At 44.8% G+C, this 26,929-nt stretch overlaps 1 protein-coding gene across 4 annotated transcripts in view; it reads right to left on the bottom strand.

Annotated features, from left to right (window-relative positions):
• The window catches only part of plekha6 (pleckstrin homology domain containing, family A member 6), a 348,944-nt gene extending 323,899 nt beyond the window's left edge, over positions 1-25,045 (bottom strand). For 2 of the 4 annotated variants that reach the window (XM_072278778.1, XM_072278779.1), the window contains exons 1-3: positions 24,878-25,045; positions 24,685-24,761; positions 24,509-24,566 (exon numbers count right to left, since the gene is read on the bottom strand). In XM_072278778.1, the coding sequence (XP_072134879.1) occupies positions 24,509-24,566; positions 24,685-24,761; positions 24,878-24,942 (200 nt within the window). In that variant the 5' untranslated portion in view covers positions 24,943-25,045. The remainder of the gene's footprint in view (positions 1-24,508; positions 24,567-24,684; positions 24,762-24,877) is intronic. The other 2 variants (XM_072278782.1, XM_072278783.1) reach the window with 2 other exon arrangements.
• Between the last annotated feature and the right edge of the window lie 1,884 nt (positions 25,046-26,929).

Below are 26,929 nucleotides of genomic sequence, written 5' to 3'. Positions count from 1 at the left end.
TCGTTCGGATGAATATTCGAGCCACCCTTAATAGACCATTTGTTTGTCCCTACATAAAAGTATAATGGGACGGCCCTTGTGCATGGCATTGGAAGCACCACTGGGATTTAGGCAGATGGATGTACGTAACCTGGACAAGAGTATTCTAAACTAGTAAAAAAAGCGTGAGCAGATATCATCAACAGGCAAAGGAAACCCAGCAACCATTAGCAGATGCTAAATGCTACGACATCAGGCCCAGAGATTATGCAGTGGTGCGGACATTTAAAGAGAAAGGGTTGTTTGGAAACTCGATTTGAAGGATCATTTCAGGTACTGCTGGTTACTAATACAGCCATCGAGGTAAGAGATAACAGGGGCAACAGGATGGAACTTCGAAAGATTAAATGTGTGAACAAGTATGAAGATAACAGAGGAATGGAATGGAATGGAGTGGAGCAGCCTAATTACCTTTCTTTGTGAAAGTACACATATAAAACTAGTTTGGCTTAAACAGAAGAGTGGAGGTATATTTCCAGATGAAACTTGGCTGTCAGTACATCTCCCCTTGCAAGTAGAATAATAAATATGTTAATAATGTGATCCACCCTGAACTTGTAGTAGTTTGTTCCTTTATATTGGAAGACCTAGCTGAATGCTACATGACAGCTGTATGAGAATTAGGACAGAATTTTGGAGTATAATCAAGTAACACTGAGAAAGAGCACATTTGACTTCCTCTTCGATAGCTTCAAAGTAATTTATTATCAAAGCACGTATATGTCATCACATACAACGAGATTCATTTCCTTGCAGGCATTCATGGTAACTACAAAGAAACACCATAGAGTCAATGAAAAAATCACACACAACAGAGACAGGCAAACAACCAATAAGCTAAAGACAACAAAATGCCCAAATACAAACAGAATAATAATATTAAATGAATAAGCAATAAATATGGAGAGCATGAGTTGTAGCGTACTTGAAAGTGAGTCCATAACTTTGCGGAACCAGTTCAGTGTCTGGGTGAGTGAAGTTATCCCCTCTGGTTCAGGAGCCTGATGGGTGAGGGGTAATAACTGCTCCTGAAGCTGGTGGTGTGGGTTCTGATGCTCCTGTACCTTCATCCTAATGATAGTAGCGAGAAGAGAGCGTGACTGGAGTAGGGAGGGTCCTTGATGACAGATGCTGCTTTCCTGCACCAACGCTCCTGCAAGACGTGCTCAATGGTGGGGAATATCAAAGGTGGCCATACCCGTGATGGACCGGGCCATATCCACTGCTTCTTGTAGGATTCAGCAGATCAAAAGACAAATCTTTCTCATGCTCCCATTCATAACGTCACCATCTATTCCTGGACATTAAAATTCAGCTGTGCTGCCTCAGTAGCTGCTTACACCAACAAGATTGTTTCGATCTCCATCAATCTTTGCGACTGTAGGCGATGAGCCAGAGGAAGTCAGGGGAAAATATAATAGCATTGTTGGAAGTGTCTCCTCCGGCCAGTAATGATGAATGTAAACTGTAAAAGGATGGGCAGCGGTGAAGTGCCGATAGAGAGGTGGGGATTGGAGCGAGACAACTGGGGCACACATGGAGCTCTCATCTCACATCTCCAATAGTGCTGTCACTTTTTAAATTGCCCTGCATTGTGTCATTAATATTTAAGTAATATATTGTTCATTTAAATAAGTCATTGCGGGTTATATGTATAAATATGTGAGTTCCATACGTCATCATGCTACCATGTGATACATGCATGCCTCGTTTAAAGTAAACACGAAGTTAGACACCCATTCCCGGAATCCTGTGTCATTCTGATGTTTTGAAGTTGCAAAACATAACACCCTGGATTTCAAGTTCCTCATTGCCTTCAGCCTGCCCCACCTCTAACCTTCATCAGCCCAAACAGCCTTTCAACATCTCCGCATTTCTCAGTGCTTAGTCACTTCTCCAGAGTCAGACACACCTTCAGCTGCCCGGCTCTAAGCCCTGGAAGTCCTTCCCACAACCTCTCCATCTCTTCCTCTTCTTTCAAAAAGCTCCTCAAAACCTGCCCCTAATACCTTGCTGTCTGCGGCCCGGTCAAAGTTGGTTGGCTATTCCCCTCAGATACAACTTGACATTTCTCGATTATGCTAAAGGCTCTATACAAATGGAATTCCATCAGGGTATGAAAGGGAATGATGACGATGAGTCAACTTTCCCTGTCAGGGAGTTAACAAAGGATACACTGACAACTAACCCTACAACCATCAGGCTGAACCGGTATGGATAAGTTCATTCACCTCAACACTGAACTAATTCCACAATCTATTGACAAGTTGAGTAAACTCATATTACTTATTTAATTTTATTAATACTATTTGCTTTTTCTCTCTGTATTTGCACCATTTGTTGTCTTTTGCACACTGGTTGTCTGTTTTATGTGTGTAGTTTCTCAGTGATCCTATTGCATTTCTGTGAATCTGCTGTGAATGCCCGCAAGTAAATAAATATATGGTTATAAATACATACTTCGATAATAAATTTACTTTGAACAAGGAAAACAAGGAGAAGACTAACAAACAACCAGCTACACTAAAGCAGAAGGAATATCGTTTCCACTCTCTTAATGCTTAATCAGGCAGCAAATTGGTAAAAGAAATGCCGTTTCGAATTTGATGAGCAGTAGCCCTCTAGTTCCCCAGGAGAAGTCGCACAGCTGCCTCAGCCAGGGATGGATGCGGGTGAGGGAGCAGGGACACAGAGGTCAGGGATGCTGTAGCATCTGCTCTGTCACTATCAGTCCGACTGAATGGGTTTGGGTGTGCCCCACTGGTCGGTGCAGGCTGATAATGCAGACGCCACTATGGAATCACAGGAAACTTAATCGTTCCCAGACTGCACACCATCCAAGTCTCGTGTTTAACTCCTCAAAGTCATTCACGGAGTTGGGAACCTTCAGAATTCTCTGCCCCCAGGTGCTGGAGGTGGCAAATCCATCGAATGAGATCGATGGATTCTTGAGCAGGAAGGTGATAAGGGAGCTAGGGATGCGCTGTGCTGTGGTTACAGATCGGGTATTACCTTAGCGGAATGCAGAGCAGTCTGGCTCAGGGATGAACAACCAACAAGAACCAGGAACCAGTGGGAGAGTCTAGGACTAGAGGGCACAGCCCCAGAATAGAAAAACATCCTTTTGGAACACCTCCAATTGGACCACAACCTTGTCGCCGGGTTTGGAGGCTTGCATCCCTCAGTGACCTGGAAAGCTATATTGGCTGGAGTCAGGGCCTCCTGCTTTGATTCCTGGCAGGGTCACCTATGCCTAACGGGTCAAAGGGTACAGGCTAGATGAAAAGTGGTCCACCAGTCCTCCAGGTTTGAGGGTTCAACTCAGGCTAACAACTCTATCTAGTTAAACAAAACTGCTCCGGAAACAGCAACGAAGAATCCTTCTGTATCTGTGTGTGACAGTCTGGACCGACAGAGGTAGCGGACCTTCACTGCTGCCCTAAACGCCAGCAGCATAATGGGCAGAAAGTACTTTTTTGAACAGAGATGAGGAAAAATTTCTTCAGCCAGAGGCTGGTGAATCCGTGGATTTATTATTGAGGGGGAAACATTTGCTGCAATAAACAGGGAGCTGGAGGAACTCAGAGGGTCAGGCGGCATCCATGGAGGGAAATAGAACATAGAACAGTACCAGGAAATCTGCAGATGCTGGAATTTCAAGCAATTGCTGCGTTCACCAGCAATTTTTATGTGTGTTGGTAGAACAGTACGAGCCCCCTTCAGCCAACAATGTTGAGCCAACTTTTTTAACCTACTTTAAGACCAATCTAACCCTTCTTTCCCACATAGCCCTCCATTTTTCTTTCATCCGTCTATCTAACAGTCTCTAAAATGGACGTTTTGGGTCAAGACCCTTCATGTGGAAAACATTTGCTAATTGGAAAACTTTTTCACAGAAAGAAATGAAGCCAACAAAACAAAAATCTCCGCCAGTGTTTTTTTTTAAAGCATCATAAACAATCTCCCAGAATATCTCCAGTGCAAGGTCTGCCCCATTGATTCCCACTGTGGAAGTGTTCCAGGGAACAAAAAAAACAACGTATTCTCATCAGCCACGAAACCACAAACGACTGCGGTGCCAAGTGCACCAGCAGCACGTTGGGAGGCCACAGGCCTGACTGTTTCTTCAGCTGGCTGGTGGACCAAACCACCATCATCAACAACTCCCCAGGACCCACAAAACTAGCAGACTCCAGAGTGGCTGGGCCTTCCCCAGAACTCCGCCATTGCAGAGCAGAGAAGCCAACCAACCAGTCTCTGCAATGGAATCAATTTTTAACCCTCTCTCCACTTTCAAAGAGAGAGGAAAAAAAATCACTCTATCTGTCACATATACCTGGAAACATACGGCGTCAAGTCAAATCAGTGAGGATTGTGCTGGGCAGCCCACAAGCATGGCCACACTTCCGGCGACAACATAGCATGCCCATGACTCACTAACCCTATGGTCTATAGAACGTGAGAGGAAAAAGGAGCACCCAGGGGAAACCCATGTGGTCACGGGGAGAATACACAAACTCTTCCCCCTTGTTAAGCGATGTGCTAACTGCTATACTTCCGCACCACAATCTATGCTACCGTATGCCCACCACAATTATGTTATTGCATATGATAATATTATTGTATATTACAGCATAGAAGGAAGCAGTTAGTGGTGGGCAGAGTAGCGTAGTGGTTAATGTAACACCTCTACTGTGTCAGTGACCTGAGTTCACTTCCCACCGCTACCTGTAAGGAGTTTGTTCATTCTCCTTATGAACATGTGGGTTTCCTCCGGGTGCTCTGGTTTCCTCCCACATTACAAAGACCTACCGATTAGTGGTATAATTGTTCGCATGGGTGTAATTAGGCAGTGTGGGCTTGTTGGACCAAAAGGGCCTGTTACCATGCGGATTCTCTAAATATGTAAAATAATTTAGCCCATCCAGATGGTTCCCCTCCAAGAACCATCTCAGCAATCCATTTCTCCCACCTACTCCTCTGACACCTATTCACTCTCAAATGCCTACCTACCCCACCTCGATTCTCCTCATATCCACACTAACACTGGAGGTACTTTCTAGCGGCCAACTAAATGACCAACCAGCAAGTCACTCCACGCAGAAAGTGTGCAAAACTCCGCACAAATTTCCTGTAATAAGAATGAGGAATGCTGGAAATACTCAGCAGGTTCCTGCATTCAAATGGTGTCTCTCTCTCCCTCGATGCTGTCGGAAGATGGTACCAAAGCTCTGGGTCTGTGGTTTGTGGATTGGACTCCGTCGTTCACATTATGATGTGTCTGTTTCTGGTCACCCCGTTTTTGGGTGCTACTTTGGACGATTTTCAATCAGGGCAGCCTGCAGATAACAAACTGAGCTGAACTGAATAAGCCTGGACTCTTTTCAATTTTGTGTTTTATATTCTGTGTTTCCCGCTTTTTTTTGTTGCTATTTGCACAATTTGTTTTTTTTTGCGCATGTGGAGGTTTGATGTTTTACTTTGAACTGCTTCCATGGTTTAGTTTGCTTCATGACTGTCTACAGGAAGACAAATCTCAGGGTTGAATACTGCATACATACTTTGATAATAAATGTACTTCGTAGGTCAGGCAGCATCCAAGGAATCAAAACTGACCAAATGTTTCAAGTCGGTGACCTTTCACCGATTTACTCACATTCTTTTGAACCAATTGCAATGCTTTGCATCTTCTTCTTGATCTTAAAGTTGGAATTGGTTTATTAGTAGAGTTCAAATTGGTTTATTATTGTCTCATGAACCGAGATGCACTGAAAAGTTGGTCTTGTATACTGATCATACAGATCAAATCATTACACAGTTCATTGAAGTTGAACAAGGTAAAACAATAACCGATTGCAGAAAAAAGTGTAACAGCTACAGAGAAAGTGCAGTGCAGATAGATAACAAGGTGCAGGATCAGAATGAAGTAGATTGTGAAGTCAAGAATCTGTCTTATCATTCTAAGGAACCATACAATAGTCATATAACATCCAATTGGGTAGAAAATGATCAGGAAATTTGTGCCATACTATCACATCCTTAAGGTTGTTATAGTTGGGAGTGGTAATCGGGATAAGCTCCCACTACCCATTAAGTGCCGCAATGGTGTGCATCTCAAATAGCCTCTGACAACCAAGTCCAGCTCCTGGCCTTCACGTGTGGTTTAGCTACTAAGCCCAGCGGAACCGTTTCTACTGACAGGAGAAGGGGCAAAGGCGGCTTACTGGCCCCTTAAAACCGGTCCCTCTAGGCAGATGGGGGCTCGTCAACCAGTGGTTGGCAGCGCATCCGGGAGAAGGAAAAGTCTGATCTCAAGCCTCTGCTGCCTTGTGGATGTACCCACTCATGGGGAAGGCTTTGGGAGTAAACCCCAAGAGAAAAATCCAGAGCTGGAGTCCCTAAAGGCAGTCATACACTGACTGGCAACTTCTGAAACGCTGCTGGTGCCAAACTGTATCAGTCTCTGCCATTCCTTTGGTTTCATCAGATGCATGGAGAGGGGAAACCTGTTACATGGGCAACAGCTTGCTCTCCATGTTGTGCTGCTCAGGCCTGCATATCCATGGTCGACGCTGACCAATGGAGGCCTCATTACATCACAGGCACCGTAAGTTATATAAACAATGAGACCTGTAATCAGGGGACAGAGACTGGTGACGAGTGATGCAAGCCAATGAGAGGCAAGTATACACTTTCTTTTGACTTACATGAGTTACCACCATGAGTTACTACAATTTGCAACACGCTACCTCAGAAGGTGCTGGATAGTGTATTCAACGGTAATTTTCCAAAAGAAACCACTCAGGAATTAAGGGAAAATAGTGAATGGAAGAAGACTAAAGCACCACATTGCCACAGAACAGGGGGCGTCACAGTAGTGTAGGGGGTTATTTTAATGCTATTACAGTGCTAACAATCCAGGTTCAATTCCTGCTGTGGTTTGTAAGGGGTTTCCTCCAAGTGCTTCACTTTCCAAAAACGTACAGGTTAGCAGGTTAATTGGTCACTTGGGTGTAACTGAGGGTTGTGGGCTCTTTGGGCTGGAAGAGTCTTTTAGTATGCTCTATCTCTAATAAAGAGATACAATGAGACTTCCTCAATGCTCTTTAACTGGGTGACCTTTAATTTTAGTACCACCATTTAGGTGCATTTGCAATGTTGTTGGGTCTCCTGCTTTTTGCTAAGTAGTTGATTTGCTGTGGCAGCACACATGGACAATGGCAGGAGAAAAACGATTATGTAAAATAGTTCACGTAGTTTAAATTGCTTTCCTTCAGAAACCAATGTTTGCTGAATTACCACAATACATAAAAGTTATTACTGTCCTCCAATTTTGTCTGCCTTGTCTGCACTTTATCTACAATTATTGTACATCCATTCCACAATTTAGAAAGAGTCTTGGCAATGCCTTTGACTGCCATGAGCTCCTGGGTTTCCGTCACTATTTAAGAGGGGCTTACTGAAGCTTTGGCACACTCTGGTGGTAGATGAATGCAACTGCAAGCATGAGGCATGTCCGAAGAAACTGAGCAGGCAGGTCAGGAAGCATAAATGGAAATGAGTAGATAGTCAACGTTTCAGGCTGAGACCCTTCTTCAGGACCAGAAAGGAAAGGGGAAGTTGCCAGAGTAAAATGGTGGTGGTGGGGGGAGCAGCAGGGGGAGAGGGGAAGGAGAATAGCTAGGTGATAGGTGAGGCCAGGTGGGTGGGAAGGTAAAGGGCTGGAGAGAAAGGAATCTGATAGGAGAGGAAAGTGGATCATAGGAGAAAGAGAAGGAGGAGGATAGGAGGACATGAAAGGCAGATGAGAAGAGATAAGAGGCCAGAGTGGGGAATAGAAGAAGAGGGGAGGGGGAGGGAATATTTTTTAACCAGATGGAGAAGTCAATAGTCACAGCATCAGGTTGGAGGCTACCAAGTCGGAATATAAGGTGTTGTTCCTCCACCCTGAAGGTGGCCTCATCATGGCACAAGAGGAGGTCCTGGACTGACATATCGGAATGTAAATTGGAATCCGAATTAAAACATTTGGCTACCAGGAAGTCCCGATTTTGGTGGATGGAACAGAGGTGCTCAACAAAGCTGTCCCCCAATTTATGACATGTGTCCCCAATGTAGAGGAGGTTGCTTCATAACAGACGACTCCAGCAGAATAGCAAGAAAAAGAGTGAAGGTGAGGAAAGAAGGGGTAATGCAGAGACAGGGAAAAAGAAAGAAAACAGGAGAAAAGACAAACAGAAAGACATTTACAAGAAAAAGGAGAGAAGTAACAATTTAGTAGTTTAATCACTGTAACAGTATACAAACACAACCACAAGTGATTTTGCAGGTGCTGGAAATCTAGAGGAACACACACTAAATGCTGGAGGAACTCGGCAAGTCAGATAATATCAATGGAGAGGAATAAATAGTTGACTTTTGGGGCAGAAACCCTTCATCAGCACTGTAACATACAAATAGATGAGATGAAGGACACCTCGACTTTTGGGTCAAAGTGATAATTACTTTGGACTTAGGACTTAGAACTTAGAACCAAGAACATTACAGCACATCACAGGCCCTCTGGCCCATGATGTAGTGCTAACCTTTTAACCTACTCTAAGATCAATCTAACCCTTCCCTCCTACATAGTCCATTTTTCTATCATCCCTGTGCCTTTCTAAGAGTTCCTGAAATTAAACTTGCACAGATGATACATTCCACAAACACAGGAAACCCAAAGTGAGACCCATCAGAATAGGGGTTCCCAGCCTTTCTTATCCCATGGACCAATACCATTAAGCAAGACATCTGTGGACCCCAGGCTGGGAACCCCTGCATCAGGAGGGAGACTGAAAAGTTCTTTTCACTACTGAACCTACATTAGGACCCAATTCTGCCCCCCCATAAAGTCAAGGGGCCATGACTGCCCACAAGGGCTGAATGACAAAGCTCCAATTTGAATCTACAGCCAAATATGAGCTGGGACAATATGTTTCTCAAGTGTGGTCAAAACTGCTGTTCACTTACCCAATCACAGGCAATCCCATCGTCCCACTGATTTTCCCTGTAACGTACTCTCCCCACACTCCCCTCAATTCCCTTCATGCACTCTCTCACAGCAGTCAGAAACTATTGTGGCCAACTCTTCCAACCAACAGGACTTTAGAAAGGAGGAAGAAACGGGAGCACCTGGAGGATACCCACTCCATTACAGGGACAATGTCTAAACCTCACATTGAAGAAATCAGAATCAGGCTTATTGCCACAGACATAGGTCATGAAAATTGTTGTTTTGTGGTAGCATTGCGATGCAATACATTTTTTTAAATATAAAAAAAAATTATATATATATATATATAAATAGAGCAAAATAATGAGGTGATGTTCGTGGACCATTCAGAAATCTGAAGGCTGAGGTGAAGAAGCTGTCCCTAAGATGTTGAGTGCGTGTCTTCATTCTCCTGTGGCTCCTCCCTGATGCTAGCAATGACAAGAGACCACACCGTCAGAGGTGGGGGTCCTCAATGATGGATGCCTCTTTCCTGAGGCACTGCGTTTAAAAGATGTCCTCAAAGGTGCAGAGGCTGGTATCCACGATGGAGCAGTCCGAGTCTATAACAGCCATGGAGGTAAGGTCTGGAATCCAGAAGGCAGGAATTGTGAGGCAGCAGCTCAACTAGCTGTAGCACACTTTGGGTTTCTAGCTGAAACGAGGTTAGACAGGCAAGTATGCCAGCTGTATAGCTGTCAACGCCATCTAACAGATTTGCTGACACGTTGAAAAGTTGTGCCTTAAAGCTCTGCAACCCCGACCCAGAAATTGGGGCCATCTTTTAAATTCTCTCAGTGCTGTTCAATAAAGTTATTAAACTGAATAACCATTGTGAATTTAATCAACTAGCATTTCAGAAATGGTTGAACCAGAGTGACCCTGTTCAATCAATCCAACTTGTTCTTCAAAGAACAGAATACACTTTACCAATCCTTCAATTTTGACACAAAAAAACCTCCAACATCTCCTTCCTAACTCCTTGCAATTTTAACAAAAATATTGCATTCTGCCAGAGGGTTTATTTGCCTTCTGATTGCTGGACTGTACTGAATGAACAGCAATGAAGCAAGTGGCATATAATTAAAGTTATCAAGAACTACATTGTCAGCAATACTTTCGAAAGAATGAAGTAGCTACATACTGAAAATGATTTCCAGTTTTCCGTCAAGATGGGATGGCATAGTAGTCTAAAGTAGATAGACTGGTATACAATGTACTTGCCTTTCTCAATTGGCCTTTGAACGTAAAGGTCAGGATCTCTTCCAAAATCATGGAATGGATATAAAATAATTTTAAGCAAGTTGCAGACAAGGCAGACAAAATTGGTGGACAGCAATAACTTTTATTCAACATGGTATTTAGCAGCTGAATAAAACTTTGATCAGGTCATAATTGGAGTATTGTGTGCAGCTCTAGTGGCCACATTATAAGAAAGCTTCCATTCACACAGATACAGGTAATTTGGTTATAACAGTGCATTGAGGTAGTACAAGGGAAAACAATAACAGGACGTAGAATAAAGTGTTGGGGTTACGGAGAAAGTGCAGAGCACATAGATAAGGTGCAAGGCCACAATGAGATAGATTGTGAGGTCAAGAGTTGATCTGATACTCAGAGTTTTTCAGTGGGATTTGTGAATTTCAATAGTGAATTGACACAACCCGAACAATGCTAACACAGGCATTGCCCACATATCCTTGCTTGGGTAGGGAAACCCAGCCAGTGCACCACCTTCCAGTGAGGCCCTGGGTAACCGCAGCAATGCATCCCTTCCATTGTACTCGAATACTCTTGCAATGAAGGTCCACACCGATTGCTTGGGGCGCCTTCACTGTAATATTCAATGAGTTGTGTACAGCACAGACACGCAACGCGGCAGACTGGAACATCGGAGCCGTGAGCAGTCGGTCTCCCCTCTCACGGTGCAGGAGCGACATCTCTCTCTCCCTCGTTAGTGAGAGTAAGAGAGCCTGAATGAGATGTCGAGGTGTTGGGATGGTCAGCAGTTTCTGACAGATCTATTTGGGGGCTTTGCTATCGCTTGCATGGTGAATGGTGGGGGGGGGGGGGGATGTAGATGATTTTGCTGGAGCAAGTGAGGGGGAAGGGAGAGGGGTTGATACTTTTGCTCAGCCTGTGTGTGGGAGGGGGAGTGGGGCTTTAGGTATCTAATGCTTTCTGTCATTCATTCTTTAGGTTTTTTTTTCTGTTTCATGGATGTCTGCGAAGAGTAAGAATTTCAGGTTGTGTACTGTATTAAATTGAACCTGATATTAAATTGAACGATCGAACCATTGAACAAAAGTAACAAGGTCACTGAGCACCAACACCCTTCAATGGAAGATAACCCAATGAAAAATGCCCTCACACCCCACCCCATCCCGACAATATGCAACCTTTTCAGTTTTGCTGTGTATTTTCTGGACGGCTCCACATTTTGACATAAAGGCCAATTCTACAGGAAGAAACATTGAAGATTGTGTCCTCGCTGGCTACTGTAATAACTTTGCTACCCCAACACATCTGGTATTTTAAGTCCTTGAGTTTCGACGTCAGGCTGGAGCCATTCGAGGGTACAGCCTGTCTCTGCATATCATGTTCAGGCAAGCCCGCTCCTTTCTTCCCGGAATGAGACAGTCCCAGCCTCCGTTCTCTATCCTTTTAACAGCGCCTCTCAAATATTTTGGCAGCTTCTCAAACATACGAAAGCAAACAGGGGCAACAGAGATTGGAGAGGACTTTTAGAGACAGGAATTACCAGCATTTTCAGATCCATAGGCTGATTAGATAGAGCCAGCATGACTCCAGTGAGGGACAGGTTGAAATTAATTCTTTGAGGGAGTGATAAAACAGATTGATGAAGGTAGAGCGGTGGATGTGGTGTATATGGATTTTAGTAAGGCATTTGACAAGGTAACCCATGGTAGGCTCATTCAGAAAGTCAGGAGGCATGGGGTCCTAGCTATGTGGACTCAGAATTGGCTTGGCCATAGTAGGGCAGAGGATGGAAGTTCATGGAGATTATTCTGCCTGGAAGTCAGTGACTGGTGGTGTTCAACAGGCATCCATTCTGGGAACCCGGCTCTTCATGATTTTTATAATTGACTTGCTTGAAGAAGCAGAAGGGTGAGTTAATAAAGGTGACACAAAGATTGGTGGCATTGTGAATAGAGTAGACCAGAGGTTCCCAACCTTTTTTATGCCATGGAGTCTTACCATTAACCAAGGGATCTGTGGAACCCCAGATGTAGACAGTTGCCGGAGGTTACAACGGGTCAGTATAGGATACAGAGCTGAGCCGAGAGGTGGCAGACGGAATTCAATCAGGAAAGGTGTGACAGAATACACCTTGGAAGGTCGAGCTTGAAGGCAGAATGCAAGATTAAAGGCAGTGTGGAGGAACAGAAAGATCTTGGGAGCCATGCCTCAAAGTCAACACTCAAGCTGAAAGGGAGGTTAAGAAGGCATACAGTGTGTTGGCCTTCATTACTTGGCATTTTTCACAAGTCCAGAGAGTTTGACACTTTTTACACAACAGGGCACCCAAGCTGAGGAATCCCATCTCCTTACCTCAGTAACCAATCTAAATTTCCCTCTAACAAACAAAAACCTCCTTGCCAAAGAAGACAAGTACCCCTAGCGTGGTCTCAAATCCTTTGTAGCAAAGCTCTTATCCCCTAAAACCCTCGCAATAAAAGGGCCAGACCAACTGCCTTCCTAATTTCTCTGCTCTACCTGCACATTAACCACCCATTCTTGTTTCACACCTGTCAAAAAAAACACACTGAGAAGTGACTGAACGAAAAACGCATCCACATCTACATAACCCACGACTTTACTTCCCAGTGATTTGTTGCCCAGTGGGCACTCTGGAATTTTACCCAAGCTGATTGCCAGCTCCTCGTCTGGGATTACGTCCGTGCCCACATGGCACAGTAGACCTGCGGCTACGGCAACACCTTGCAGACCAGCGATCGCCACCCAGTGGGTTCAATTCCTGCCACTGTCCGTAAGGATTCTGTACGTTCCCCCTGAGCACATGGTTTTCCTCCAGGTGGTGCAGTACCCACCCCCCGCCACATTCCAAAGACATACGGTTAGGGTTGGTGAGTTGTGAGCTTGCTATGTTGGCACTAGAAGCATGGCTACACTGGCGGCCAGCTCCAGCACAATCCTCAGACCGTGTTGGTTTTCACAGAACAACACAATCCTCTGGATAATAAACACAAGGAAGTCTGCAGATACTGGAAATCCAGAGCGACACACACACACACACACACACACACACACACACACACATACAAAATGCTGGAGGAACTCAGCAGGTCAGGCAGCATCTATGGGAATGAACGAACTGTTGGCGGTTCGGGCTGAGACCCTTCTTCAGGACTGGAAGGGAAGGGGGAAGACGCCAGAATAAAAAGGCTGGTGGGGTGCAGGATATCTAGAAGGTGAAGGGCTGGCGAAGAAGGGATCTGATAGGAGTGGAGAGAGCGAAGGCGGAGGCAACCTGGGGGAAGTGATAGGCAGATGAGAAGAGGTAAAAGGCCAGAGAAGGAATAGAAGAAGAGGGGAGTGGGACAGAATTTTTTTTTAAATTAGAAGGAGAAATCGATATTCATGCCATCAGGTTGGAGGCTACCCAGACAGAATACAAGTTGTTTCATACAGTGAAACAACACATTTCACTGTATGCTTTCATGTCCATGCAACAAATAAAGCTGATCTAATCTAAAGTTTTGCTGGAGAAAGTGCATGCGGTGTCCATAGGTGCAATGTGGGTGGGGGGGGGGGGGTCCTGGGACCAGTGGGCACCACAGGGGAATTTACCATCTCTGACTCCATCACACTGAGCACTGGATCCCCACAAGGCTGTGTGCTTAGCCCATTGCTGTTTACACTGCTAACACATGACTGTGAAGCCAGATTCAAGGAGAACCTGATCATTAAGTTTGCAGATGATACCACAGTGCTGAGGCTCATCAGCAAAAATGATGAAACTATGTACAGGGAGGAGGTCAAACACCTAGAGGGCTGGTGCAGTGATAACAACTTGATGTTTAATGACACCAAAACCAAAGAGATGATCGTCGATTTCAGACGGTCTCAGCCTGAGCACACACTCCTCAGCATCAGCGGCTCCACAGTGGAGAGAGTGGAAAACATCAAGTTCCTTGGGATGCAGATCTCAGACAATCTCACCTGGTCCAGGAACACCATTGGGATTGTGAAACGGGCTCAGCAGAGATTGCACTTTCTGAGGAAGCTTAAACAAGCATCACTCCCCACTAACATCTTAACTACATTCTACAGAGGCGTGGTTGAGAGTGTGCTGACCTTTTGCATCACAACCTGGTACCCCAGCTGCAGTGCTGTCGACAAAAAAGCCTTGCAGAGGGTGGTTAGGGGAGCAGAGAAGGTTATTGGAGTCTCCCTACCTTCTGTCCTTCCAGAATCGATGCCTCCAGAAGACACGGTACATCATTAAAGACCCCTCACACCTGCTCCATGAACTGTTTGTTCTCCTGCCATCAGGCAAACGTTACAGGAGCATCAAAGCTAAAACCACAAGACTACTAAACAGCTTCCTCCCACAGCCACTCAGACTACTAAATAGCTGCTCTACCTGACTCTGCTTTGGACACTTTTAACTTGCACTGGACACTTATAACTTGATTTTAACTGACATGTGGCTGTTGTGTTTTACTATTTATTGTTACGTTTATTATTTAGTGTTGCGTTTGTTATGTTATGATTGCACTGCTCCTGGGAAACGCTGTCTCATTCTGCCCTGCAGAGCTGATGTATGGTTAGAATGACAATAAAGTTTTTTTTTTGAATCTTTTGAATCTTTGAATCTTTGAATCATGTTCTGGACAACAATGACCATGTCACAACCTGAAACTGTAAAAAGTGTCATGAAGGGGTGTAATACGTTAATGTGATTCTGTAATCACTGAATCACCACCTTTGGAAAAGGACAAATAAAAGTGATCTGCTCTGAGTCGCTTACAGCAGCATTTTGGAGACTGTTCTCTCAAATGGTAAGGATGTGGACGATTTAGGGAGGGTGCAGAGGGAATTTACCAGGATGTTGCCTGAATTAGAGAGCGTGTCTTATGAGGAAGGTTTGAACAAGCTAGGGCTTTTCTCTTTGAAGCAAAGGAGGATGAGAGGTGACTTGATAGAGGTGTACAAGATGATAATAGTTAGAGTGAACAACCACAGACTTATTCCCAGGGCAGAAATACAAGGGGGCAAGATTTTTAAATGATTGGAGGAAAGTATAGGGGGAGATGTCAGAGGCAATTTTTTTAATATATATATACACACACACACACACACACACACACACACACACACACACAGAGTGGTGGGTGCGTGGAACGCCCTGCCAGGGGTAGTGGTAGAGGCAGATACATTAGGGACATTTAAGAAACTTAGATGGGTACATAGATGAAAGAAAAACATTGGATTATGTGGGAGGGAAGGGTTAGATTGATCTGAGAAAGGTCAGCACAACATCATGGGCCAAAGTGCTGCACTGTTCAATGTTCTATATTGTAAACCCAGGGTTCCCATATCAGTCCTGGAGAGCTGCCAACTTCACTGTACTTACCTGAACAGTTCCTTATCGTATCACAATTTGATCCAATTCCTCGGAATTTAAAACATCTGTCTGAAGGTATATCATAAGAATCAGATGCAAGAGCAGATTGTACAGCTCTTGATATTTCACATTTCTCATGACATTCGGGGCCCTTCCTGCCGTCGAGTCGTTACAGCTCTCAATCCTACTGATCGTATTCTTTCACTTTTTCCCCGCCCTCTCCCACACGTCCGTCAACGCCACCCACTCGCCCGCACTAGGAGTTATTTACAATATCAGCCCACTCATCATCGGGACGTGGGGAGTGATTGGAGTTCCCAGGAGAAACCCACCCACCGGGAGAACACAGCTGCGCCGAGGATCGGAATCGAACTCAGGCCAGCAGAGCCGTGAAGCAGCAACACCGACCACTGCCAACCCTGCTCTGCCGTTCACTATTAAATTTAAACACACTTCCGTCGAAATGCTCTTCGACAAAGTTCCCCAGCTGCCGAACACAAGAAGTGACCATCCATCATTGACAGTGCCCTGCTGCAGGACTTGATTAGAGGCAGTTCGAACAGCGCATTCCATCAGTATAAACATAGAAAATAGGTGCAGGAGTAGGCCATTCGGCCCTTCGAGCCTGCACCGCCATTCATCATGATCATGGCTGATCATCCAACTCAGAACCCTGCACCAGCCTTCCCTCCATACCCCCTGATCCCCGTAGCCACAAGGGCCATATCTAACTCCCTCTTAAATATAGCCAATGAACTGGCCTCAACTGTTTCCTGTGGCAGAGAATTCCACAGATTCACCACTCTCTGTGTGAAGAAGTTTTTCCTAATCTCAGTCCTAAAAGGCTTCCCCCTTATCCTCAAACTGTGACCCCTCGTTCTGGACTTCCCCAACATTGGGAACAATCTTCCTGCATCTAGCCTGTCCAATCCCTTTAGGATTTTATACGTTTCAATCAGATCCCCCCTCAATCTTCTAAATTCCAATGAGTACAAGCCTAGTTCATCCAGTCTTTCTTCATATGAAAGTCCTGCCATCCCAGGAATCAATCTGGTAACACAGAGACCTGACCAGACGTGGACAGAGAAGATAAATGGGGGAGCCTAACGAGCTTGGAGTCTGTTGACATCCAAAGAATTTTTTGTTGGTTGCACCCCCATCCCTAACCAAACAAAAATCAAGTCATCAAGATGTAATGAGAAACATTTATAATTTAAATCTGCTGTGTAAAACGTACATAGTGTTTACAGTTTCTCATACATCTTTTATTCTCCCCAATGTCCCGAAGAAATACCACTCAGTCATGTTCAAGATCTTACTTATTGTGATAACTTCTACTTTGAAAAAGGGCACACTACAATTTCATGCCCAAAGAAAGCACTTTATCTCCGACATCAAAACCGATAGGTATATACAGAGGCTTTCACAACCCGTTCAGCATGGCGGCAACATTATATACAAAGCACACCGGAAGTAAAAAAAACCCATTATCCTAATTAGTATTAACTTACTTTTAATAATGCTCACTTTACAACACTTACTGTTACTCCAACAAAGGTCATTAGACCAAGCATGTACTTAACAGTGACGCATGGTAGCATAATAGTTAGCACAACACTTTACAGGACAGGCAACCGGGATTCAATTCCCTCCCCCCCACTGTCTATAAGGTGTTTGTACATTCTCCCCGTGACTGCATGGGTTTCCTCCACGCGCTCCGGTTTCCCACCCCACAGTCCAAGGGCGTACTGGTGGGTAGGTTAACTGGTCATTGTAAATTGTCCTGTGATTAGGCTAGGAATATATCAGGGGTTGCTGGGTAGAGTGGCTCGAAGGGCCAGAAGGGCCTACTCTGCGCTGTATCTCAATAAATAATTTTTCTTTTAACCACCAATTTATCAGCATTTGATTCAAAGCACGAAAATAAAATATGCCTCAAACTCACCAGCATTGGCGCCAATGAGCAACGGTTAATTGAATGTTTTCACAGGGAGGGAGAGGTAGAGAATGGTTAAAAAACGTTTTTAGTCAGGGGAGGAGAAGTATTGATTGGCTGATCATGTTTTCAGTCGGAGAGGGAGTGGTAGGGATTGGTTGATCATGTTTACCGTCAGGGAGGGGATGTAGTGATTGGTTGATCATGTTTTCAGTTGGGGAGGGGGAAGTAGTGATTGGTTGATCATGTTTTCAGTCAGGGAGGGAGAGGTAGTGATTGGTTGATCATGTTTTCAGTCAGGGAAGGGGGAACTAGTTAAATGAAGGAAAAATGCTAAATGTCGTCAAAAATATTATTGGGGGAGAGAGAGAGAGCCTGTGGTATGTCAAATACCGGGTGAACAATGTAGTCTTTGGAGTACTGCAAGTCTGTGTCTTTGCTGTTGCCTTGCTCAGGCTCGAGTGCTTGGTGGCAGGTACCGATACTTATTTTTGCCAGTGGGGGGAGGGGGAATTGTGGCTCACTGCTGCATACGCACAGGAGGGAGGGGAGCTGGGGGGACTTTGGGGTTCTAACATTTAACTGTTATTCATTCTTTGGGAGCACTGCTCTGTTTTCGTGGATGGTTGTGAAGAAAAAGCATTTCAGGATGTATATTGTATACATTTCTCTGACATTAAATGTACCTTTGAAATATTGGAAACGCTGACCATGGTATGGTGAAGAATTTAACAGCAGGACAGAAGCGATGAACAGGCCACTCTCTTCTGGTGCACTAGTTCACAGTTGGTTTGCATTGGACAAATTCAGGACATCTTGCTTAAGGGTCACCTTTGGGAAACGCAGTAAAGTTTATAGCCCAAGATATTGTGTGAACGGAATGGGCCTTACATGAGTAAAGGCTACCCACTCCTGTGTTTTTGACAGACGGGGTGGGGTGTGAAGCCAGCTTGGTAGACAGATGGGAACACGAGGCAGGAGCATTTGGTTGGGTATGGGTCAAAAGTTGGGGTATAGTGGATATTGTGAATGTGCATTGCCAGGACTTGCAATGAGAGGTCAGTGCACAAACCATGGCCTGGAACATTATTTATTTTCTCCTGCCACTTAAAGATTAGCTTTATTGGTCACAAGTACATCAAAACATACAGAGAAATTCATCATTCGCATCAAAGACCAAAACAGCCCATAGATGTCCTTTGGGGTCAGCCTGCAAGGGTCGCCACACCAACGCAGCATGTCTACGACTTACTAACCCGAATCCATACATCTTTTTAATGTGGGAGGAAATCAGAGCACCTGGAGGAAACCCACATGGTCACAGGGAAAACATATAAACTCCTTGCAGACAGTGGTGGAATTGAACCTGGGTCTCTGGCACTATAAAGCATTACGCTACCGTCCGTCCCACTTCAAAATACACTGAAAGAGAGCAAGCTGTTCTCACTTCTGTGATGCTGTTACATTCTTCATCACATCATGGCCAGCATTTATGACACCTTTGAGAATATTTAATTTTTTTTCCTTCAGTTATCTAGTTTCCCCTCTCTGACTGAAAACATGATCTACCAATCCCTACCTCTCCCTCTCAGACTGAAAATATGATCCAATTCCTACCCCTCCCTCCCTGACTGAAAACATGATCCACCAATCCCTATCTCTCCCTCTCAGACTGAAAACATGATCCACCAATCCCTATCTCTCCCTCTCAGACTGAAATCATGATCCACCAATCCCTATCTCTCCCTCTCAGACTGAAATCATGATCCACCAATCCCTACCTCTCCCTCTCAGACTGAAATCATGATCCACCAATCCCTACCTCCCCCTCTCAGACTGAAATCATGATCCACCAATCCCTACCTCTCCCTCTCAGACTGAAATCATGATCCACCAATCCCTACCTCTCCCTCTCAGACTGAAATCATGATCCACCAATCCCTACCTCTCCCTCTCAGACTGAAATCATGATCCACCAATCCTTACCTCTCTCTCTCAGACTGAAATCATGATCCACCAATCACAACCTCTTCCACAACAAACCAATATTTCATACAACACAGAAAATGCTCGAGGAACTCAGCAGGCCAGGCAGCATCTATGGAAAAGAGTAAACAGTTGACGTTTTGGGCCGAGACCCTTCATCAGGACTGGAGAAAAAAGATGAGAAGTCAGATTAAGAAGGTGGGGGGAGGGGAGGAAGAAATACAAGGTAGCAGGTGATGGGTGAAACTGGGAGGGGGAGGGTTGAAGTAAAGTGCTGGGAAGTTGATTGGTGAAAGAGATAAAGGGCTGGAAAGGGGAATCTGATCAGAGAGGACAGAAAACCATGGAAGAATGCAAAGGTGGAGGAGCCCCAGAGGGAGGTGATGGGCAGGTAAGGAGATAAGGTGAGAGGGAACTGGGAATGGGAAATGGTGAAGTCCTCTGTTCTCAGATTCCTCCCCCGCCACCTCTTTATCTCCTTCACCAATCGACTTCCCAGCTCTTTACTTCACTCCTCTCCCTCTCCCGGTTTCACCCATCACCTGTTATCTTGTATTTCTTCCTACTCTCCCCCCACCTTCTTACTCTGACTTCCCATCTTTTTTTCCCCAGTCCCATGAAGGGCCTTGGCCCAAAACATCAACAGTTTACTCTTTTCCATAGATGCTGCCTGACCTGCTGAGCTCCTCCAGCGTTTTGTGAGTGTTCCTTGGATTTCCAGCATCTGCAGAATTTCTCTTGAATATTTCATACAGGCAGTTCCAGCAGTTCCGAGCCCTCCCCCACACTATAGAAGTGTCTTGTGCACCACAGATGCACCAGCATACCGTGTGTGGTGGTTTAACCGTGTGAAGTACAGCAGTCTAAACATCTTGGAAAGCAGAGGGAGGTTGGCACATCTGGAAGGTCACAGGGATGGGGCGAGGTAAAGCACTTCAATGACAAGTGTTAGACACAATGCATTCTCTCTCCTTCCGGAATGGTGTAATACAACCCAGTCACGTATATGGACAATAATTCCTTTCTTCCACCAATGCACAAAATTTCAGATAAGCAGAGAGCATTCCCAGCAATCCGCTCTGTCCTGCATTCCCAAAAATGCCACCACCTGGGATCCCAAATCACTGAGGATCAAACTCAGAATCAGGTTTAACATCATCGGTTACATAGTAGTAGGCAACCGTCGATCACGGGGGATCATGGGTTTGCACCTCTGGTGGACTGTGTCCTCTCCAGGGTGCAAGCCTGGGTGGGAAGATTTGAAGAACCGGCTGTTGCCCATGCAGTGGGTTCCCCCCCCCCCCCACGTCACTGATGTAGTCCAAGTGAAGGGCAAGCACCGATACAGCTTGGAACCAGTGTCGTCTCAGAGGTCGCCAGAGTGAAGTGGTAAACAACATCAAACTGCCTTAGGGACCCGGGCTCCAGATTTCTTCCCCAGGGTTTACTCATAAAGCCATTCCCAAGGCAGCGGAGGTTTAAAAATCAGAGTTTTCCTTCTCCAAAGTGCAAAAAGAGAGCAAAAATAAAGAAAAAATAGTGAGGTTCACTGTCTATTCCGATGGTGATGAGGAAGAAGCTGTTGTTAAAATGTTAAGCCTTAATATATCAGGAAGTCTCCCAACAGACGCATGAAAACCCACACGCCACCCATTCTCCCAATCTTCACACCAATGACCAAGATTTTCTGCCCATCCCACATCCAACTATTTTGCATAGCCATGTGAATGAGAGAGATCAGACTAGTCAGACTAATTCAAACTGACAGGAAGGTGACAGAAACTCAAATAACCACATGCTACAACAGAGGTGTGCAGGAGAGCATTTGTGAATGCACAGCTCGTCAGACGTTGAAGTGGATGGGCTAAAGTGCCCACTGAGTATAATTCTTTTCAACACATATAGGAAAAATGAAAGTGAAATAAAATAACAAATTCCTAAAAAAAAAACTTAGGCATTCTATTTAGCAGGGCGGGTTGAAGAATTTGTCGAGGTTCTCTCATTTGCACGACAAACTTCGGAAGTGTTTAACATGTTTCTTAAAGTTTTTAATCTGAATTATACAAATTTCTGTCCCCGGTTCATGTATTTTATTGTTGCATTCTATAAATAGTTTGAAAGTTGCACAATCTCTCCATGTGGCAAATCTCAGGAAGTTAATGAGCCAGAGCCAGACATTACTACACAAGGATTAGTGCACAGGCGGAGATAAATCGATATGCAATCCGCTGTTCAAAAGAAACATAACCCATTAAAGCTACTGATTTTGGCGTTCTAAGCAAATCGAACGCGCTCCCATTGTGTTAGCAGCAACCCCTGCAAAACCATCTAAACTGGAAACATTCTTGATAACATCATTTGCAGCTTGGCTCCGTCTAGTCTCCATAACCTGTGGTTAAAGCGTCATGGGATATACAATCACAAAATAAGCATGAGGGAGAACCAGACTAAAGCACATGGACAACATTCAGCCCCTCAAACCTGTTCCACCATCACGATCGTTCCCGGCTGATTGGCAACGGACATATTCTGGTTCCATACACTTACAATGGTGTCCACTGCTTCAGTGAATTTTAAGGATGGGGAAAAAGAGATGTCGACACCAAACTTTGAGGAAGGATGATTCCCGTCTTGAGGATTGTCTTCTTCTGATCAGAATACTCCACCACTGAAAGGATGCGACCACAGCAACAATCGTCGTATGAAACAAGAAGATCAACTCCCTCCCCACCCCAGCTTGTGTGCTCAAGGAGGAACACAAGCCTGTCCTTATTCCCCTTCGTCCCTAACTAAAGATCCCAGGGTCAATTTAAGTTAAATAGGGACACATGGAATTTGATGTTGGCGATGTTCACCAAACCTGGCAATTAGCTTACAGGCTTTTCATCACCAGGTGAGGTAACATCCTAAGTACGAGTTGTTGGTGCTTCTCTCTAGGAGTGCTGGCGTTTATATAGGCCCGCCTGTTCGCTTGCCTTGCTCCTGATTGGCTATCCCTTCAGCTAACCTTTGAATTCTATTGGCTCGGATTTCTTTGGCTCTTAAGGGGTTCACAGATGGCGTCTATTTCGATATATTCTGTTAACTCCGTAAACAATCGTATCAAAATAGATGCCGAGCTACCAATATTCACCACCAACCTAAACAAATGGAACTGAATGTTTGTAGGGTTACTGAACTCCAAAACAAAGCCTGGTCTGTCTCAAACATTGGTATGGACAATCAGAAATAGGCACAACCACAGTTCAAAGGCATTCTACTCATTGCAAGTATCTAACAACCTGACACAACTCAAAACATTGAAATTGCTGTTTGTTTTTAAATAATTAGGTGCAGTTTCCTCTGTAAGGAGATGTATTTCCATCTGCAATGAGAGTTCTGTCAAATACAGTGGATTCTTGTTAATTAGGCAATCGGTTAATCAGGGCAGCCACTTGTTTGGGACAACTTTTAAAGAACAAAATCTAATCTAGAAAATAGTTTGGATTCCCTTTGTTTATTTGTGACACTATGCCGCTTAATTGGGGCAGGAGACTGTTGCTGAACAGCTTCTAACTAGCGTTAGTCACATACACTTGTGTGGCTGTTGGACTCTACACTAGAGGGAACAGGTTTTAAATAGCATCAGTTACGTGTCTACATGTTCAAAAAGCAGTGATTTTTGTCACTGATACGGTGGGGGGGGGGGCAGAAATAAGCAGTAAGACCATTGAGAATTATTTTGCTCACTGCGTTTTCAAGGGCTCAGGCTTGGAGATGCCAGGAGCGGCCAGGAGCAAAAACGAAATGATTTCACTAGTTCAACAAGTCAGGTACTACAAAGAATTTGAAACTATCAAAAATCATCTTGACTGTTAACAGTAAAAGTGAAAGTTGGAGGATATAATCATCGATAGTATTGTCTAATGGCTCTCATGGTGTCCATTATCTACACTTTGTTCATTTACAATCATTCAGAAGAACACATACACTGAATAAATTTCTTCGTCAATAACTATTAGGAACTAACTCACAACTTTATAGTATTTGGTAGTATTCTAATTGGTTCTGTATTTCATTTAAATACATAATTTGATGCTCAGTTAAACGATAGTTCATCTTTTTTTAATATAGATTTTTAACCATTTCCATGAAACTTCAGCTAATTGGGGCAGCTGTCTTTTGCCTAATACTACACTGCATGACGGACAAGCATGATTTGAAGGTGATTGGCACCTTTTTTTTTAAAACACAGTGTTGTAAGTGCCTGGGACCCATGGCCATGGGTGGTAGTAGTGGAGGCAGATATGTCAAGGATATCTAAGAAACTCTTAGACAGACACGTGGATGAAAGATAAATGGAGGGCCATATGGGAAGGGTTAGGTTGATTTTGGAGTAGGTTACAAGGTTGGCACAACATTGTGGGCTGAAATGCCTTGTAAGGTGCTGTACGGTTCTATCGTCTATGACTTGCCTCCATTCAGTGTGTGTGTGTGAGATAATTTGGTTACAAGGACCAGTACTTCACTACAAGATACTGGAGAGCAGGTATATAAACCACAATCTCACTCCTGGAATGGCAAGTGAGCAGAAATCAACGCTCTACCACATAAATCCTGGGTACGGGTCTCAAAAATCAACTGACAAGCAAAGCACAGCATCAACCATTAATAGTCCATGGTAATTACCCTCCAGCTTTCCATCCCCAGTCCTGACACTTCCTGGAAAATTCCCCGAATGTGAATATCAGAATTGAGTTCAAATGATAGGCAGCCCAAACTCAAGTAGCTGATCAATAATAGAAGCCGAAATATTAGAAGACAAAATCTTGCCAAAGAGAGACACTCAGATCAAAAGTATTCTTGCACGGGGGGAAAAAACTGACTCGGGCGAGTCAGGGTTAAAATAAGTCTTTTTACTCACTTAATGAAATAGGTGGCGCCTTCAAAGGTGAATCCTTGCTCCCACCCACGAGGAAGTCCTGGGGTTCATTATATATATAAAAAATACAAAACACTATATTTAGAAGTCGCGACGAACAATAACAACTTTTAAAAAAAGGCTATCAGCGCGTCAACACCTTGCTGCCATTGCTTTACCTGGGCGGCGCCGGTGTCCGGTCCGAAGCGGCCGTCCCGTTTCGGGATGAAGCCAGCTGGTGGAATGGGTCAAATCGCTACAAAACCAAGAGAAGATTTAATGAATGAAAGTGTGTTTGGAAGTTGTGAATTAACTGGTGCTTTTCCTGTTGCGACTGCAAAGGAGGTGGCTACAGAGTAACAAATACTCAACTCTATGAAAAACAGGCGGCCGTCCCGCGTTACACCGTAATTCCAGGGCTGGGGTAGGTTCTCCATTTGACCCGGGTGCTCTGGGATTCCTGTGGAAACGGTGGGGTGAGAGAGGTGGACAGCTCTCGTCCTTTTTCTTCCCTCTCTGGATCTTGCTTCCTAGTGTGAAAGGATAGGCGAGCATTCGGGATCAACGCCCACTGTAGGCGCTGTTCCCGAGGTTGGAACCCTGCCTCCCTCGGCTCCCTGCAGTGACCAGGCGCGGGGAGGGTAGGGGAGGGTCGGGTCTGTGACAGGAGGGCTGGTGATTCAGATGGGAGTTGGGGAAGACGGGAGGAGGGGAGGGATCTTGGTTCGGTGGTGCTGGAAGCACTGGTGCTGTGGGAGATGGGTGATGAGAGGGATTTGGATGGTATTGGGAGGGGTGATGGAATTGAATGGCGTTGGGGGAAATTGCAGGAAGGAACTTGGATAGGAATGTCACGGAGCACTGCAGCACAGAAGCAAGATCTTCGGCCCATCTAGTCCGTGCCGACCTGTTTTTCTGCCTAGTCCCGTCTACCCACACCTGGATCTCCAAACTTCTCTTGCAATTGAACCCGCATCCACCATTTCTGCTCGCTCCACAGTCGCACCACACTCTGAGAGAAACAGTTTCCCCTCAGATTCCCCTTAAATCACATTTCATCCTAAACCTATGTTTTAATCACACCCAACCTCCGGGGAAAGAAACATAAACGTGGTCATATTTTTCTTATTCCTCAGTTCCACCCACATAGCCTCGGTATGTCCTCTCCGGGCACTGTCATGATACAATTAATCTATCATGTTTAAAACAATAGAATCCCAGAACACTGAGTTGCCAGTCCTTCCCCTTCCCTGGCCAAGTCTTGACTACTGGCTACATCATAATTCCACATGCTTATCACTCTCTGCGTTCATCTGCCTAACCTACAATGCTCATTGCATTGAAATAAGACCATATAGGAGCAGAAGTAGGCCATTTGGCCCATCGAGTCTATTCCATCATTCATCATGGCTGATCCATTTTTCCTCTCGGTCCCGATCTCCTGCCTTCTCCCCGTATCCTTTCATGCCCTGACTGATCAAGAATCTGTCAACCTCTGCCTTAAGTACACAACACACACTACTCAGCCTTTCAATTTCCATCTTTGTATGTAGATTTAACGTCTACTTTCCCAGAGACACTCTAATTGTTGGACCTGTCACACTGATTCCCATCCCCCTGCAACTCTAGTTTTAAACCCAGGAACAGAACAAGCAAACGTTCCTGCTTGGATATTGGTGTCCCTCCAGTTCAGGTACAAACTGCCCCATTTATCTGTGATCGCTTCCCTCCCAATATCTACCACCTCAGTCATCTCCAAGGTAGCGCACTTGGGGTTCGATTCCCGCCACTGTCTGTACGTTCTCCCCACGGCTGCATGGGTTTCCTCCCACATTCAAAGGATTATCATTAGTAAGTTGTAGGCACGCTATGTTGAATCCAGAAGCACGGTGACACTTGCGGGCTGCCCTCGGCAATCTTCAGACTGTGTTGGTCATTGATGCAAAAGGCACATTTCACTATATGTTCTAAGCTCCAGCGAGTACAGGCCCAGAGCCACTAAACACTCCTCACGCGTTAACCCTTTCATTCCTGGAATCACTCTCATGAACCTCCTCTGGACCCTCTCCAATGTCGGCACATCCTTTCTTAGACATGGGGCCCAAAACTGTTCACCATACTCCAAATGTAGTCCAACCAATGCCTTATAAAATCTCAGCATTACATCCTTGCCTTTATACTCTAGTCCTCTCAAAGTGAATGGAAACATTGCAATTGCCTTCAGATGCTGGGATCTGGAGAAGCAATGAATGTGCCAGAAAGAAAAGCTCAGCAAGTCAAGCAGCATCTGTGGTGGTGTGGGTGGGGGAAGGAATCGTTGGGAATTTCAGGTCTGAGAGAGGTGGGGAGAGATGGCCATTGAAAGTGCTGGTGACATATAAAGCTAATAGAGCCCTAGGTAATGAGGACAGTACTGGATTCACA

The sequence above is a fragment of the Mobula birostris genome, chromosome 14 (assembly GCF_030028105.1).
Source record: "Mobula birostris isolate sMobBir1 chromosome 14, sMobBir1.hap1, whole genome shotgun sequence".
Classification (NCBI taxonomy): Eukaryota; Metazoa; Chordata; class Chondrichthyes; order Myliobatiformes; family Myliobatidae; genus Mobula; species Mobula birostris.
Note: the sequence above shows the minus strand (reverse complement) of the source record. Positions and strands in the feature narration are given on the sequence as shown.